General features: G+C 46.5%; 1 protein-coding gene across 2 annotated transcripts in view; it reads left to right on the top strand.

Moving 5' to 3' along the window:
• The window catches only part of LOC144149666 (MAM and LDL-receptor class A domain-containing protein 1-like), a 308,201-nt gene extending 304,994 nt beyond the window's left edge, over nucleotides 1-3,207 (top strand). For both annotated transcript variants that reach the window (XM_077681331.1, XM_077681329.1), the window contains exon 96: nucleotides 3,087-3,207. In XM_077681331.1, the coding sequence (XP_077537457.1) occupies nucleotides 3,087-3,134 (48 nt within the window). In that variant the 3' untranslated portion in view covers nucleotides 3,135-3,207. The remainder of the gene's footprint in view (nucleotides 1-3,086) is intronic.
• Nucleotides 3,208-17,574: the final 14,367 nt, after the last annotated feature.

Below are 17,574 nucleotides of genomic sequence, written 5' to 3'. Positions count from 1 at the left end.
AAATGACATCAACACAGTTTCGGCATGGTGCGACAACAACTAGTTAAAGCTCAATCCACCAAAAACTATCGTGATGACATATACCCGTAAGATTGCCCCGCTCATTTTTCCATACTCTCTGCTGGGTGTACCCGTAAAACTCGCTACTGCAGTGCGTGATTTGGGTGGGATGATGGATGTAAAACAACTTTTCAACTCACACGTGAACACCTGACCAACTCCTGTCTCCGAACGCTTGGCGTGATTTCCCGGGCCACCAGTGAATTCACGGACCGATAATGCTTTGTCTCCCGCTACCGCTCCCTATTTTTACCGAAGCTCAACTTTGCCAGCGCTATCTGGAATTGTTTAAGCTCCCCGTCATCTCTTCGTCTAGAAAGGATTCAGAAGCGCTTCACTAGAACCGTATTTTATCGTTACTCACCAGTGAGCCATTATGTGCACTGTGGCCTTCTCAAGCTTCTGAATCTTGATGAGCTATGTATCGGGCGTTCCAGGCGCGACATGGTTTTTTTAAAAACTGCATTCATTCCAAGTTTGACTGCCCTTGCCTTGTAAGCTCTGTTTACCTGCGAGTGCCAAGCAGACCACTGCGTCCGCATGGCTGCTGTCATGTTGACAGATCACTGAGCCTGGCACCAGCTAACCGATGGGAACATGTCTCTAACAGTCCGTTTTTTTTATTGACATTTTTTCCAATGACACAGTTCCTTTTAAACGCACCTTGAAAAATTTGACAGTTTTAATGAAAATGCTGTAGAGAGGTCGAGCAATGCAATTATCCCTCTGTTCTTGTGTTTCTGCGCCTAAAGCCCCACCTTGCTTATGCTTATTTGTGTTGATTAGGGCACCCTCTTCGCACGCCCTCCGAGCTCTTGTTGCTCAGAAAATGTCTTTGCTTCTTTGATCACTCTCCTTTGTATGTATCTACATATTTATTTTTACGATATATTTCCCTTCCTACATGTTGTCTTTTGTATGCCTTATGTTCATGTACCAAGTGCATCACCCCAGAAGGCCCTTGTGCTGTTGGTGAGCACTTTAAATAAATAAATAAATAAATAAATAAATAAATAAATAAATAAATAAATAAAGAAACAAATAAATAAATAAATAAATAAATAAATAAATAAATAAATAAATAAATAAATAATCTGAGTCACTCGGTAAGAGAAGGCTTGCAAAAAAGAAGGGTGAGGGTGCGTATTAAAAATACGGGAGGAAAAATGTGCACACGTCGTTGTACAGTTGTCATAACAAAATATCTTAGACAATCAGATTAACGAAAAAACGAATGCAAGAATCTGAAGCAGCAGAACGTCAGATACAAGGGTCTGGCTATCAAATACTGCACACTACCTGCACTTACAGTATTAGGAAACTGCTACCTTCTATTTCGCCGGTCAAGTTTTTAATTTCCATTTCCAATTAGTACGTTTGCAGAAAAAAAGCAGCCATTATTTTCCAATTATTCCTCTTTCTGGCCTGTATCAGTATTTTTTTATTGTCAGGGCAATTATATCCGCAAGGTCTATGATAGTGGCACTATATAAAATTGATTGATTGTAGGGTTTAACGCGCCGACGCAGCGCAGGCGATGAGGCGCGCCGTAGTGGAGGGCTCCGGATTAATTTTGACCACCTGGGGATCTTTAACGTGCGCCGAAATCTCGTACACACGGGCGTTTTTGCTTTTCGCCTCCATCAGAACAGCGGCCGCCGCGGCCGGGAATCGAACCCGCGACCTCGCGCTCAGCAGCGCAACGCCTTAGCCACTGAGCCACCGCGGCGGGTGGCACTATATATATTGCCGCAAACTATGCATTGGGTTTGTTTATTTATGTTTTGTTTTTACCGCCCGGCTTCCCCGGTCCGTGTTATCTGTGAGCCAAGTGAAGCGCGGATTCCGTTCGTCATTCTTATGCCACACGTTTCATCTCTTCTGATAGGGAGAGCGTTTCGAACTAACGTCAGCAGCCCAGAATAATCTTCTTTGATCTACAGTGTTCTGGCTGAAATTCGATGGTTCGAGAAACACTCGGTCAGAGCAGACGCCGCGGTGTTCGATTCGCCGACACTCGCCTGCGCGCGTTACTTTGTTGACTGCTGCTTCGCCGCCTTCGTATTCTTTGAGTTTTTAGGGGAGCAGAAGTTCGCTCCAATAAACTTGTTTTTCCTTCGACAACTGCGTCGTCTTTGGCTACGTGATTTAAGTCTTCCATCGTAATCGAGTACTGAGTTTTTCCTTATTTACTCCCGATTCTTAATACTTTTAGAAAATCTCGACAGCCTCATACTAGCCCTCAGACAATCTAGAAATAGATGCAGAGGCCTGTAATGCTTTCACCATGTACTTGCTATTTAGCTGGATTACGAAGGTTGCTACCGTCCTACAGAATCTGTAGTGTTACTCTTCAATTCATACATGTTTGACACAAGCATTTAAAGAAAGGTTGTAAATATGATTTAAAATTTTGTGCAAGTGCATAGCATCAGGATTTTTTGAGAAATTTAGTTCGGAAGTTCGTATTGGGGTTTTGCTCGGCGAGACTACACATATCAGGGGTGCAGTAGTGGAGAGTCGGGGATAAACCAAGACCACCTGGGGATTTTAAAGGCGCGGTGAAATCGCGTACACGCGGGCATTTGCGTTTTTTAGACTGTTTCGTAATAACAGCCGCTAGTGCCAGTCTAGATGGAGCCATCCCGCGTCTTTGCGTTCGGCAACGCGGCGCTTCAAGCGCTGAGCCACAACTATGGGTTTGACGTTATTTCAGCCCACTTGGAAAGCGAATGTTTGCGTCTCTCGTGTAGTGCCAAAAAAAGGCCTGCAGGGGCGATGCATGTCTACACGTTTTCACTGCTTCTGAATTATTTTTGTAAATGTTTAATCTATATAGTGGTATATTTTGTGCATTACCGGTGGTAATGAAATGACCTGAACCTAGTTGTTTTTTGTCCTCTACAGTGCCCCCTAAATACATTATGTGTTGCCAGAAATGGGTCCAAATATATTTGTGGTATGACAAAACAAATGTGTTGGCAGATGATCATACCAAAGTATAAATTGTTTTGTCTTTATTTCAGGGTGACACCCCCACGTCAACCTTCAACGACCTCTGCAGCGAGGCATAAATCGATAATGAAATTATAATTAGTAATGTTTCTTCACAGTCATGCTTGAATAAAAACATTGTTCATCAACGAATGCCTTAAATATTTGGTCTGCGTTCCGTTCTATAAGACAAATAGCAGGTAGAAAACATTACCCTTGACATATTTTTCTACCTGGCCGGTACTAAATTTAATGGGGGATTTAGCTGAATTTTATAACGCTATTTGTTGAAGCAGTTGCATTGAATGGCCCCATGAAATCCAGTAGTTTGTATAATAGCCACAAATCAATTAGTATGTTGATTGGTTGCCGAGCAACAGCCACGTTAGGGATATACGTTGCGCTGTTGTCGTGGCAGCAGGAGAAGTGACGAACCATGATTGAACGTGGAGCGATATATTTAGAAGGCGGCTATGGCAGCCAGAGCAAGCCTATGTACTATCCACTGGTTGGCCTTCGTCGGTCATGAGTAGGCATAGAACTATGCGGTTTTGTACTCTTCTGTTTCTGGTGTCGTAGCCACCAAGTCGAGGGCAACCGTTCTGGACGATATTTTTTTGTATTACACGCACAGCTGGGAATAGTTTGTTCCCTGCTGCACTAGGTTTATTCCCAGTCAGGGGCGTAGCCAGGCGGGCGTTTCGGTTACAGTACACTCCCGAAAATTTTCTGACCACTGTATGTCCCCTCCCTTACTCCTTTTGAACTTTTCTTCGCCCACGCTGTCTGCACGTCACATGAGTATATTCAAATGTAAAAACGAAAATAAGAACAGTGCCGCTTTATTAAAAATTAAATGACTGAAATATTTTTTAGGCTGTCTTTATTTCCTTTTATTATTTTACCGTGGCGTATAATACCCCTCCAAAAATACTTCTCTACGCCACTGCTCCCCGTGAATAAATAACCGCACTTATTTTGTTCGCCCTTTCTGCGAACACACACACACACACACACACACACACACACACACACACACACACACGCACGCACACGCACACGCACACGCGGACACGCACAGAAGAAGTACTTTCGTGTTGTAAACAAGAAACCCAGCCAGGACCCAGAAGTTCCCACCTAAGACGCCGAGCGCATGCGTCATGTTAATAAGGCATGCAACATACAGCAGCTCAGTATTCGTTGAAAGAACCACAAAACAAGTATAGAAACCGCACTGGGATGCTGAGGCGCCTGTGAAAAATAGGACTTCCCCTCCCACCACAATGCGTTCCTGGAAAAGGTTATGTTTGCAGATTATGTTTGAAGGCTAGGCATGACTAGTGTCACTAAATAGCGCAGTTCTTGCCCAAGACGCTGAGCGTATGAATAATACACAAAAAGGGCTTTAACGCTGACCCTTTCTGGTTGTCGAAGCCGCACACACGCAGAAAAAAGAAAATTTATTTATTATTGAATATTTAATATTTGTTTATTTATTTATTTATTGCACAATTATTTATTTATTTATTTATTTATTTATTTATTTATTTATTTATTTATTTATTTATTGCAGCACAGCTTGCGCTGTGGTGCAATGCTGGAGTAACAGCAGAGCTGGCGGTCCCTCTCCCATCGTCGGAGACCCGGCTGTTGCACCTCACATGAATTTCCGAACTTGCCGCTGGAAGTTCTCCATGACTTTCAGGCCCGGATCGTTTTGTCCGCAGCCTTTCACATAGTGGAAAGTGGACCGCGTTAGCATGCGCTAGAATTCGCGGCAACCGGCTTCGCGAACTCGACGCCTGTGCTCCTCACTTCAGGCGCGAACGCCTGTGAACTGGTGAGGAGAACAGTACGCGAGAGATCACGTCCTGAACGCTCGGAAGAATATTCTCGAAGGTCGAGTTAGCCGATGACGGGTGCTCCTCACGAGGCGGGCGCTCACGTGCGCTCGGTATGTATTCTTGGTATTTTTTAATGCGTAGCATTCTTTTCCGAGTACCCCCACGGCCAGGACCGTGTAACGTCCTGCATTGACACAAAAATGCAGATTTTGTGGAAGTAACACCTTTAATCGTTATAATAGCCTAAATGGACATAATCTATCACGCAGAATTCCGAAAATAAAAAAGGAAAGAAGAAAAATAAAAAAAAATTAAATTTTCACGAAAATGATCTGACAAAGTAAAAATATACATCTTATACATCTCCCCCAAAACCCAAGAATAAACAAAAAGGTCCATAAAAAACGTTCAATATACGAATAAAAAATGGCGAAAAGGTCGAACCGTGTAACACCCTGCATTTCCACAAAAATGCAGATTTGGCGTAACTAACCCCTTTGATCGTTATACTAGCGTAAATAAAAGATAATTAGTCGGACAGAATTCTGAAAACCCAAAAATGGAAGAAGAGAAAAAAAAATGTTTCAAAAATCTCATCTGAAAAACAAAAAACAAAAATAGACATCATGTACATCTTCCAAAAAACAAAAGAAGCCTGCAAAATAACCTTGAAAATACGAATAAAAAATAGCGTAAGCGGACCGACTCTGCAGCACGCCTTGCTTCTTTGAAAAAAAAAATAATAATTTGGGAAATAGAGGCACTTCTTCGCTATAAGGGTATAAATTTACGCAACAAAAAGAAAGTTAAAAATAATAAAATAATCCAAAGTTTTTCGCCTTTAATAGCCATATTTGGCTGTAACGACCTCGCACTGTAAATAAGCGGAATTCGATTGCTATGCATTAGTAGACAATTCTCCGGATTTCTACATATTTCTTGCGAGTTCCTCACGTGGCCCAATCCCACGCGCAAGCCTGGACGACACCGGGCGGTCCTCACGAGGCACACGCTCACGTGCGCTCGGCTGGGCTAAATTTTCTGTTCACGCTCCATGGCGGAAGTAAAAGCTTAAACAGCCCAGCTGTTAAAAATTACAAACAGTGTCTCTAAATCGCTGTACTAGGTTAAAATGTGTATGCGGAGGTATATTCTCGTATTTTTTGAACAATTTACAGCCATTCTGTGACGACGAAAGCACGGTGAAAGGTCCTGTTTTCCTTGCGAAAATCTGCACTTAGATTCATTGACGTCAGCTGTAACGACACTCTAGCCAGTCGACACAGCGCAATGGTTTTTGCTCGCCTTTATCCTGCATCAACTACTGGCAACCAAATATAGAAATCAAGATTAACCGGTAAACTGGTGAAAATCGGAATTTGGCAAAACGAAATCAGAAACCAGTGGGGCGACATCACTATAGTCGGGACGGTAGCCGCAAAACTGACGGTGGGTCTTCCTTCTGCGATTAATTAATTAATTAACTTACATACCCTACGGGCCCGCGTGGAATTACATAGGGAGGGGGGGGGGAGAATGGTCCCAAAGGAATTCAGTATGCTCTGAAAAATATAGAACACTTAAGGTTGGCGCACATACATAGACTGAAAGACAAGGCACACCGAAATACCGTAACTCATAGGGTTGAAAGAGCGCGAGCGGGATATGTTTATCGAAACACAATGTGAGCCAAGTATCAGCGTAGGGCGCATAAACGCAAACACACAAAATGTACAAGTGGCAACATCTCCGACCAATATAATAACCAATTGAAGCTCCCGAAAACACTTTCAATTTTTGAAGAAAGAATGAATTAAGACTCCGTTATCGTTGCAATGCTGTCTGGCGAAGAATTACACTCTGTTGTCGTAGAGCTAAAGGCGAGTATTGACATTTCTTTGTTTTTGGAAACAGGGGCTTTACTTTGTTAGCACCGTAAACACAGGCTTAAATGTCAGGCTACAGAAGGATATGATAGCGCGCGAACGGGGAGCCGTTATCGTACAGTGAGTTGAAAAGTGACAGCCGAGCAAGTTTTAGGTTCATGAAAGACAGGCTGTAGACGCCCGTTGCATACTTAAATGAAGGATTACATAAGTTCGAACAGCCCAGTGCACCCTTAAGTAAGAGTCCGACAAGGTATCTTCAGTGTATTTTTGTTTCAACTCTTCAAAGGAAAGGAAACCAACGCCCCCATAACTGTTCGCGGCCTTATAAAACTGAGATTTTTCTTCTCCATAAACATGGAGTATGGTGTCAAGTTCACGATAACATCTCCCTGAACAGCGAATCAAAGCAGTTCCAAAGTTGATGCTTAAATTTGAGATACTGAAACTTCTCCCGAGCTATGACAAATGCCTATTTGAGGACTGCGGGTTATTCCGGCACCCCGATTGTCCTTATCTCGCCCGCAATCTTGCGCTTACGGATTTTTCATTATTGCGCCCACGCCAGAAAAAGGCTGCGTGGCCCAAGGAATTCAATCCCCAAGCCTTACGCGGCAGTAGAACGCGTCAGCCGCTGAGCCACCGAGGAGGTCTAAATAAAAGCAGATAAACGCGCCCTATGGCAGGAAATACATGTGCCTTTCTCATTAAACCTGTGCCGATATGTTGCAATGTCCTTCCGTTCTGCGTGCTTCACTCGGAAATACCTTAACAAGCGAATCATGGTTGCTAGAAGTTTGCCTTAATAGCTAATAGACGAATGTATAGCTGAAAGCGAGTCGGCAAGGCTGGGTTATTTTTTCGTTTTGTTTATCGGGGAAGAACACTCTTTGCTCCAGGTCATTGCAGTGTACATTGCGATCCTGCCTGAGCTGCACTAATTATGCTCTTTTACTCTGGTGAAATGGCGAAAATACCGGCTTTCAGGTAGCCGCTTTTTATTTCCTTCTGCTTTGACACGTGTAGAATATAAACAGGATCCTGTGCTGTTCCATCTGTAACCTTTGATCTAGGGCCGAACACAGTTAGTCTGCAGTGATGTGCACCCCCATGTTTCTATTGAATCCTTTGACGTCGTCGCTAGATCAAAGCGCCCTGAAGCTTTTCCTGCCTAGCTTACTATTGCAGAAAGTAGCCTGCTTTCCCAGCCAAGTTGTATATGGCTCAACCCTCGGGATTTCTTCGTGCCGTGGTCCGACAGAAAAACACGATTTGCGGCAAGGCTGACTTAAAGGGGTCCTGAAATACCTTCCGCCGATGCATGGATGTACATGTACCCAAATAAAGCAATGTATTTGCAATCTCCTCCCGCAAGAATTTTGTTAAAGCGATGAGTATTAGCTTAGAAATCGTAAATCAAAAACCGCGCATTATCGTCGCTCCGCGTTTCCTCCTCCTTTCGACTTACTCTCCGCTGTTGACGGCGCGCGAGCTTTGCCTCCCATGATGCTGCGCTCCGCAGCGGTGACGTACTTCCGCTATTGCGCTGCTACGTCGTCTGCTACGGGCAAGCTTTGTTGACACCATGAATCCCGCACTTCGCTCAAGGCTGGAAAACCGAACGAAAAATCTGGCAGCATGTGTGCGGCGGCCTGGCCTTGCCCTTTCGCGGTGTTCGTTGGTGCAGTTGCTATCTGTGGCACGTGACTTTTTATCGGCGGCGAACTCGCAGCCGTACGGGGAAGATCGTGCGCTCGTTCCCTTTGATGCACCGACACTGTTTATCCAAAAAGTGCCGTATCAGATGTGGCCCCGCTGGTGCCGGGTCTTATTTTGCGGCGGTCGTAATTCCTGCCGGCGGCATGTGAAAAAGACATTTTAAATCGATACAGAACCCGTGCACAAAACCCTTCAATCATGTGACCAGTTCAGCTTGGGGCGACGCGTGGTGGAGAGCGGCAACGTTGGCAAAGCATGCTCCACCGCGGCTCTGAGCTTTCTAGCGCTGGAGCGAGCGCCACTTCTTTGAGAATCTCAAACATCGGTTGCCTTGACAACAAGGCACAAACCAATGTAGAACTCAGTTACAGTTGCGTGTTCCCGGTTCAGCTCGGGGCCCCACCTCGCGACATGTGGGCACTGCAGGCGTACCACCCACTCCCATTGGGAAGTGCGAGATGCGTTTGACATTACAGGAGGCGATGGTGTGTGTGTGTTTTGTGGACGTCTTTGTTTCGCGATGCAATGCGACGTTGTGCTTCTGCGGGTGGATAGTGCTTCCCATGGTCTGGGTTATCTTTCTCGAGCGACGTACGACTCAACTTCGCATGGGGTATGTGCAGTGTGCGTGGCTAAAAGCCATCTCGGCTTGTGCGCCGGAGTTAAGTGACTTGCTGTTCGTCCCCGCAAACCGCGCGCGAGGTGAGTGCCGAAGTTACGACGGGCAGGAGGAGGCAACCCATCGTCTTTCAATCGCGGTTAAGACTTGCAACGCATGTTGTGACGTTGTGTTCGTTCGAAACCCATCTCTGGATTGTTTTGAAGTAGAATAAAATGTATGCGTCAAACCCGGGCATTCGGCTCAGGGCGTTCTCTGCGATTGCACGAAAGAAGTGCCACGGGGCTTCAACGCTTTCTTTACGGAACGTACTTAGGTAAGGGAATATCCATGTCGTGTTATGGCCGTGCTGCATTTAATACAAACGGTTAAACGTTTGTTTACACTTGTTTCGTTTGTCGTAAAATGTCCAAGCACTCCGGCACTCCGCCGGCAGATCAGCCGGCGAGCCGACGCTGAGCAGACGACTCATCTCTTTGCCGGAAGTGCGTGAAAAAGCCGCCCAATAGCAGGATGTCTAGCTCATGACGAACATCTGGGAATCGATGATGTAGACATGTGAAGATGGCGGCGTCCAAAAACACGAAGGAAAGGGTGAGAAAAAAGCGACAAACTTTGCAACAAAAGTGTGAGCTTTCCGCTGCGCGTAAAAGAGTAATACTTGGCACAGATGACGTTGACGACCCAATCTAACGATTGCGCTAGTTCATTTAGTGTGCTCAAAACGCCTTTCAGGGCCCCTTTAAACGTGAAGGTTCTGTAGCTATGCATCGAGTGTGGATATCTAGAGGAAAATATCACAATGCAATTGGCCGCGAAGACATCTTCATTATAACGTGGAGTCTCATTTTCTTGTCCTAATTAGTTAATTCAATGCGGAGTTGTAAACATTTCGGAAATCCGGTCTGCTGTGAGAGAGAGTGTCAGTGCACAGGCTGATGTATATGTACGCGGTAGAGTAGGGTTGCAGTAAACAGCTGAAACTGGTATTTTGTCGGCAATATTACGAAGCAAATTGCGGGACGTTGGACTCCTCAAGCGAATAAAAAGTCATGAGCAGTTTTATATAAGCAGGTATTGCGGATATATATCAAACGCAGGTTTATTAGAAAAAACAAGGATGGAAGATTCAATTGTGTTTATTTCAAAAATCTGTAGGCATCTGAAACATCTTCTTGTCGCAATTTCCAGTCGAATGCAAGTTCTGTTTACAACCCGATACTCTTCCTCAACCTCAACCTCCCCCCTCTTCCATCCCCCTTCCCACAACTGAGGTGCGGGAGAACCTGTTGACCAGCAGCGATATGTCCAGACATTATTGGCCGCTAGAGCGAAGGCTGCCCGCTCATCCCATAGCTTCCTGGAATAGGGAACCAGTCCCACTTCACCGGCTCAATAAAATGTTTTTCACTCACTCACTCTTCTTGTCGAACTTAAAGGGACACGGAAGAGAATTGGTCAAGCTTCTGCTTTTGCCTGCATTACGTAGAATCGCTGCAATAAACACACTTTTCATCTTTTATCCGGTCGATAAGGCGATAATTATTTTACAAAGCCTGAAAGAAGAAAAACCACCATGTATGGTCTGCGGCGGCAGCACCAACTAAAGCAGTGATGCCCATACGAGGTGCTACTTTTATTTGACGATGTCGAAGATTAGAATCCAAACCAGTTTAGGTTTCGGTTCTGCGAAAAAAAATGCTTGGCATACGACGTTATCGTTGGCTGGATATCCTCGATATCTCAGTAATCAGCACACTGCGCTTCTGCCATGTTGTCGGCTGTAAAATGCGTCAGATAAGCCTGCCAGCACGGCTTGGAATTCACTATTCGAGGCGTACGCAGTGGAGTAACGCCCTCCGCGTCACCGGAGACGCTGAAATGCGATGCGCGTTTACCCCACCTTTGAATCTTGCCCGAGTCGCGCCTGTATCGTAAGAGGCGTGTTCGCAGCAGTCCAAGGGTCGGCTGATTCGGGACTGTGGCCGCAAGCAGTCGGTGCTTAAGAAGAAAGAAGATACGACGGAAAGACCGGGTGGTTAACCAGGTGTAGAGCCCGGTTTGCTACCCTGCACTGGGGGAGTGGGGTTCAGGGGATAAAACAGAGGGCAGGAGAAGAGGAAGATATAGGAGTGGGAAGGCGCACACTCTAGTCCCGCTTCGGGCACTATAGTCTTTCATGCAAGTTCGTTTCGCTCAAGAAACGAAAAAGGGCTAAAGTCCGATGACTTAGGATAGTTTCTACTGTAAATGGTCGAATGTCCAATCGGCTGAGCGCTGCGGCAAGCAGCTTCTCTCCGACGGGTATTCGGGACCGCGACACTGCACATACTCTATAGTCTCTTCCGGGATCACAATGGGCGCTGATGGCCATCCCGATGAGCAATGATTAGGCTTTCGTGAAGGCCACTCCCAACCACAGTCTACAAAGTAAAGTCGACTGGGGTCGAGACAGCCCATACGGAATACGGCGCTGAAGAAGATGATCTTGAATATACAGACGGGGATTCGAAAAGACAGCAGTGTTCCATTGGTGCATTGTAATCCTGAGGGCAAAGGAGCGAAGCGTCCTTGCGGCATCGGTCCTTGAAAGCGGAAGCAGGATGATGCAGTCACTTTCATGGTCTGTACGGGCAGCTTCATCCGCCAACACGTTACCAATGACACGGCAGTGAGCTGGAAGTCGGTGCTTATGGCAACATCACGCCAACGAGAACTCGCCAGCGCGTCAGTGTCAATCTCCAAAATACCTCGAAAAGTTGTCCCGGCTCACTCAAAAATTTATTTTGGACTCACCACTCACTTAAACTCACACTCATTGCTGAGCAATACATCTCCGCTCACTCAATCTCACACTCACAGAGAGCGCAAAACTCAGAAGGCACTTGGGCTCAAACTCAAAATGGACTCAAAACTCAAAGTGAACTCAGAACTCAAATGGACTCAGGACTCACTCGGGCTCAGAACTCGAAATGGATTGACAACTTACTCGTGCTCAGAATTCATTCGGGCTGAGATGTACTTAGAAGTCATTAGCATTCAGAGTTTTTAACATTCACGCGTGGTAACAAATCGTATTAGAGAAAATTCGTCTGCTCAAATACTTGCATTCAGTACGACATGATCTCTTAACTTTTGTGAGATCGGAAAGAATTTTTGCTGCCTATTTAATACAGCTATACTTGCTAGGCTTTGATGATTAGCGCCGCTTGCAAGCAATTATAAGGATATATTGGATACCAAACTCTTGATATAGGCTGCGTGATTCATCGTAAGTAGCGCTAGAGACAGGACACAGAAGAGGAGACACACACGACGGCTTCTGTGACCCGTCTCTAGCGCTACTTACGATGAATCAAAACCAACTAGCCCAACTGTCAATTTTATAGGCTGCGTGTTCATGTTCATGACAGAGATGCTGCAGGCTCGATTCTGTGCGGGGCCCTGGGGAGAAACAAACTACATTGGGCGAAGGGACGTTCGCTCACTGCTCAGTTCATCTACATCCAAGCTGTGTAGGGTTAGGGTCAAGTGCATTCTTGTTCTGCATACTGAAAAAAAAAAACGCTTTGTGTCAAAGCCAACTGTTCCCGCGAGTCTCTGAAGCGCGAGACGTTCATGGATATGCCTTTGTTTTTGTTTGCATGCTTGTTTGCTTATATGCGGCTGATGCCGAAGGAGGCGCCCGCCAGGGCAGTGAGTTTAACACTGCCGGACGAGCACAAAAGAGCAAATTAGAACGACACTGTTCTGCATTTTGCATTTCACTTATTTTGTCGCGTCGTATTGAGGGAGGGGCGTATAGTTCGGACGCGAGGACGCCGAAGACGCCGCAAATATCCGAGTATGCGGAACATGTATACTTTACTAAAGGGTTCTGTCCCCTGATTCCCCACTACGCACGGATATTTCCGCCCCTCCAATCCAGACAATGTACGCTATTGAATAACGGCGAGCATAGACTAGTCACAGTACCATTTCATTTATTTAAAATTCTTTGTCACATCAGCTGTGATGGTCACCCACTTTCACAGATTGGTATAGATCGCGATTTTTCAAATACGTTTTGTTTGAGGCGTTCGCGTGGTTTGATGGTTACTTAAAGTGACCCTGCCAACCCTTTCGATAAACGCTTTCCCTTTTTCCTGCGCGTCTGGAAGCACTGCGAAAGCTACAGTTATCGCCAGCACAGAGCGGCACTGCGTGATTTGTTCGTCGCACCAGATACGCCTTCCGGTTCTGCTTTGTATGAGTGGCTTTATTTTAGATGCGAAGCATCTCATGGTCGGGGTGTTGTCCCTCCCTTGTCGTTGCCGTTGTTGTTGCGCCGTCCACACCCCCACTGCGCATGCTCGGCTTGCTGAACGCCCGGTCCCTTCAATGGCTCCTGGAGCGACAGTGTTGCCGGTGTCTTCGGGGGCCGGCACTAGACGAGCACGCTTCCCCTTTAAGGGCTCCTGGAGCGACAGTGTAGCCGGTGTCTTCCTGGGCCGGCACGAGACGAGCACGCTTCAAGCGCCTTCGTCGTTTCATCGTCATCGGCAGCGGCGTGCGTCGGCGAGTCTCGGCGGGCCGTGATTAGAAGCAGCCCACAACCATCCAGGGAACGTGCATCGACCTCATCTTGAGCAACTTTAGGGTTCATCGACTACAACAGCCCCTGACTTTATATTTCACAGACCATAAGGCGGTCATAATCAAAGCGGAACGCCAACCACAGCTCGACGATGCTTAAATAAAGACAAACTCATACCACGTACAATGTCTCTCTCTCTCTCTCTCTTTCTTTAATGCCTCTCCACTCTAACACCCCCAACCCCCGCCCCCCCCCCCCTCCCCCCAATAAAATTACACCATCTTCCCGTAGGGGAACCCTGAGTAGTATGCGAAACAGCCATGGGGTCAACGCAATTTCCCATTTCGTAGTTCCGGTAAGTGAAAAGTGTGGTAGTTACTATGGAAACCAAACGGTAAATATAACGGTAGCTACGTACCTCAACCTCACGGAAACGACGAACTGAAAACTAATGGGCACTTGAATCGACCCCATGCCTGCTTCGCATACTACTCAGAGTTCCCCTACCGGAAGATGTTGTAATTTTTCAAGTTGCTATCGAAAAGCGTTCATTGCTGCAACTGAAGGAAAACCGGTCAACGGCCGCTACATGGCCTCAGTGACGTAATTCGGGCCGCCGAAGAACGCCACCACCGGGAAAGAGAGAAAAGTTTTTTGAGCGGGTTTTCCAGTGATCTGATGAGCACAGAGCAGTAATTTTTTGCTGAGGTACTTTGCGACCCCCTAATATAAGTACTGGATGGGTTGGGTAACTACGATCTGCAAGCATTTAATATTACAAAAGAAATTGAAAAAAGTGTTGCAGGGTCCCTTTAAGGATGCATGTAGTGCGCCATAGGAGCCACGGCATTGTTGCATGCTGTAAAATGTACGCCGTGTCCTTTAAGTGGGTTGAATAAGCCCAACTCAACACCTACTCTTGCCTAAGCTTCTGGGCGTGTTTTGGAAATTTCTCGGTTAGGTGCTTTATTTTCAGAAACCTCCTGTATTAAGGCTGCAGGAAGAGAACTGGGAATCCTGGTCAACGCTTCGTGCGTGGCCTGTCCTTTCGTGGCCTGCCCCTGTGCTTCGCTTCAATTTCAGTGAAATACGAAAACAGTTTACAGCGAACTTGTATGTGTCGAGTCCCCCAGGTTCTCGCGGTGGTGTGAACGCTTTGTTCGGGATCACAGTATCTCGGATAAGGAAACCCACAGTAATGTGCGTACGTAAGTGCGTTTGTTCGTTCATTCGTTCGTTCCTTCGTTCGTTCGCTCACTCGTTCGTTCGTTCATTCGTTCGTTCGTTCGTTCATTCGTTCATCCGTCCGTCCGTCCGTCCGTCCGTCCGTCCGTCTGTCCGGCCGGCCGTCCGTTCGTTCGTTCGTTCGTTCATTCGTACGTCCTTCCGTCCGTTCGTTCGTTCTTTCATTCGTCCGTCCATTCGCTCGCTCGTTCTCCGTCCATCCGCCCGTCCGTCCATTCGTTCGTTCGTCCGTCCATCCGTCCGTCCATCCGTTCGTACGCCCGTCTGTCCGTCCGTCCATCCGTCCGTCCGCTCGCTCGCTCGTCCGTTCATCCGTACGTTCGTTCGTTCGTTCGTCTGCCCGCTCATCCTGCGGTCCCTTCGTTCGTCCCGTCGTTTGTGGTTGTTTGCATGCTTGCGTGCTGAAGTCATTGTCCGAAGTTCGCCTTACCGTTAAGCAAGGAAGGGGGTGAGGAGGAAATGGGTCATGGCTTTATACGTTCCGTGGCTGACGGCTTTCTCGTTTCGCGGCACGCGTCCATTGAGATCGCCGCATTTTTAGAATGTTCCGCCCCTCGCTTAAGAAACACTCACGCTCTCTTATACACACTTAGTGAATTTAATTTGCGGGTTTCGCACTGCGTGCTGAGGCGCTTTGCATTTATTTACATCTAACTGGCTGAGAATACGTTGCCCTAGATAAGTTTCGGTGAGGTGCATCGGGTAGCTTTGAGGTCCTGTTCTCCGTGGATGCGTTTGTAGTTGTGACCTAAACTCACCAGAAAAAAAAATCCAATGACGTGCTGTCATAGTTTCTCTCTGCAAATGTGGCGGTCACACTAGTAATGCCTTTTTTTCATTTCAGTAAACAGGCTTGGGGATATTAAGATCTTGTTGCATGAATTTGGTAGCCGCAGATCCTTGACAAGCTCACTCGTAGCGGAGGTATGCCCACTCGTTACTTCACGTTCAAGTAGTGTTAAAACGCCTGTTATAATAGGTTTCTATCTCAACTTACACGGCAATTACTCATGTTAGTTAACACAATTGGGCATTGCGGGTGGTGTAGCTTAATAAATTAGAGTACCGATGGCTTCCCCCCTCCGGTCTGTAGATAAAACAAGTATTTGGCCCGTCACTGCGCGCCAAATGGGTAAGAGCCGCTTGCCTCGCCCCAATTGTGCAGCAATTTCCGTATCCCCTCTAACAAATCCCAGCCTTTCCCCTACTCCTACCCTGGCTGTTTCCGCCCATGAAGGCTGTGAATACAGTTCCTGGCTTCAGGGGCGAGGTGCACATATCTGCCCCAAATCGTTGTCTAAATTGGCGTTTAGGAAATGAATAACAGTATAAAGCTCTCACTGACGCGTACACTCACATCTCCATGACGGCTACACAATTGGGCATTGCGGGTGGTGTAGCTTAATAAATTAGAGTACCGATGGCTTCCCCCCTCCGGTCTGTAGTGATTTGGATTGCATCGTAACGTCACACACTATCGGGGATATGGCGATATTTTAGTCTAAAAATTGCATCAAATTGTGACGGGCAAAATTTCGGCGTTTCAAATATTTGGAACGCGAATAATTAAAAACTCGACATGCCGGTTCTCTCCTCAATCTAAGCCGCAAGACGGCTCGCCTAATACGCAAAACCCAAGTCAAACCGGTGTGTGGTCAAGCCCAGTACAAAACTGTTGGTGTAAAAACTGTCCAAACTAATTCTAACGAAGAGGGTGCTTTCTCGTAATGTCAGTCGACGCCTCCCACCCATCACCCCGTCATCTGCAAACAAAGGCAGGCACTGCACGATATTAATGTAGGTACGTGTTCTCCCGTGCTCCACCGTCAAGTACAAGGGCTCACTCGCTATCTCGAAGACCTCGGCTCGGCACAAGGGTGGACCACCCGCAGCCTGGTATACGTCACCTTGGCGTTGAACACGCGGCCTCTTGCAGACCACTGATAGCATGTGTAAGCCTGCCCACCCGACCACCGGCCTTATCGGTATCCGGAGGAAAGTGATAGCGGGTGGGACACCGGCTTTCCAGCTTTCTGGCCCCGTAATTACCTTCCGTTCATTTTTCCTAAATCTAGTCAAGGCTTGAGGTGCGGAAACAATCTTGGACAGAAAGGACGGAGAAACAGATGGGGCGAGAAATACATGCGTTATAGTTTGGACGCCTTTACACTGCGAGCAGTTTGTACCACATCTTTGTTTGGTTGCGACAAACTTTTAGGGAAAAAGAGGAGGGTAAATACATAGCTTTTTTCTTCTGCTTGTGCTGAAATGTGAGAGCGGCCACCAGACAACGCAATAATGAGCCCGCAAAGCATATTAATCAGGTCAGTGGAGTATTACTTACGTGTTTCAGGGCACACTTTCAGATAAAAAAACGGAGGTAAGCAGCGAAGAAACCCAGCTTATTCAAAGAACCACAAACATAGCTTGGGATAGATATATCACAAGCTATGCTTGGGCTTTCTAAGCCTGCAGTAATTGCATCTTTTTTGCAAAATGTTCGCAAACTGCAAATAAATAAATATTTGATTGCAATAAATAAACATGCAACCCGATTGTTTACCTCGAAATGCATTTGCATGTAACATTATAATGCACGCTTATCCGTGGAATATGACTTGGTACACCGAT

Source organism: Haemaphysalis longicornis, unplaced genomic scaffold, assembly GCF_048455015.1.
Source record: "Haemaphysalis longicornis isolate Haplotype H1 unplaced genomic scaffold, Haemaphysalis longicornis Haplotype H1 scaffold_1, whole genome shotgun sequence".
Taxonomy (NCBI): domain Eukaryota; kingdom Metazoa; phylum Arthropoda; class Arachnida; order Ixodida; family Ixodidae; genus Haemaphysalis; species Haemaphysalis longicornis.
The sequence above is the reverse complement of the archived record's forward strand: the minus strand, read 5'-3'. Positions and strand labels throughout refer to the sequence as shown.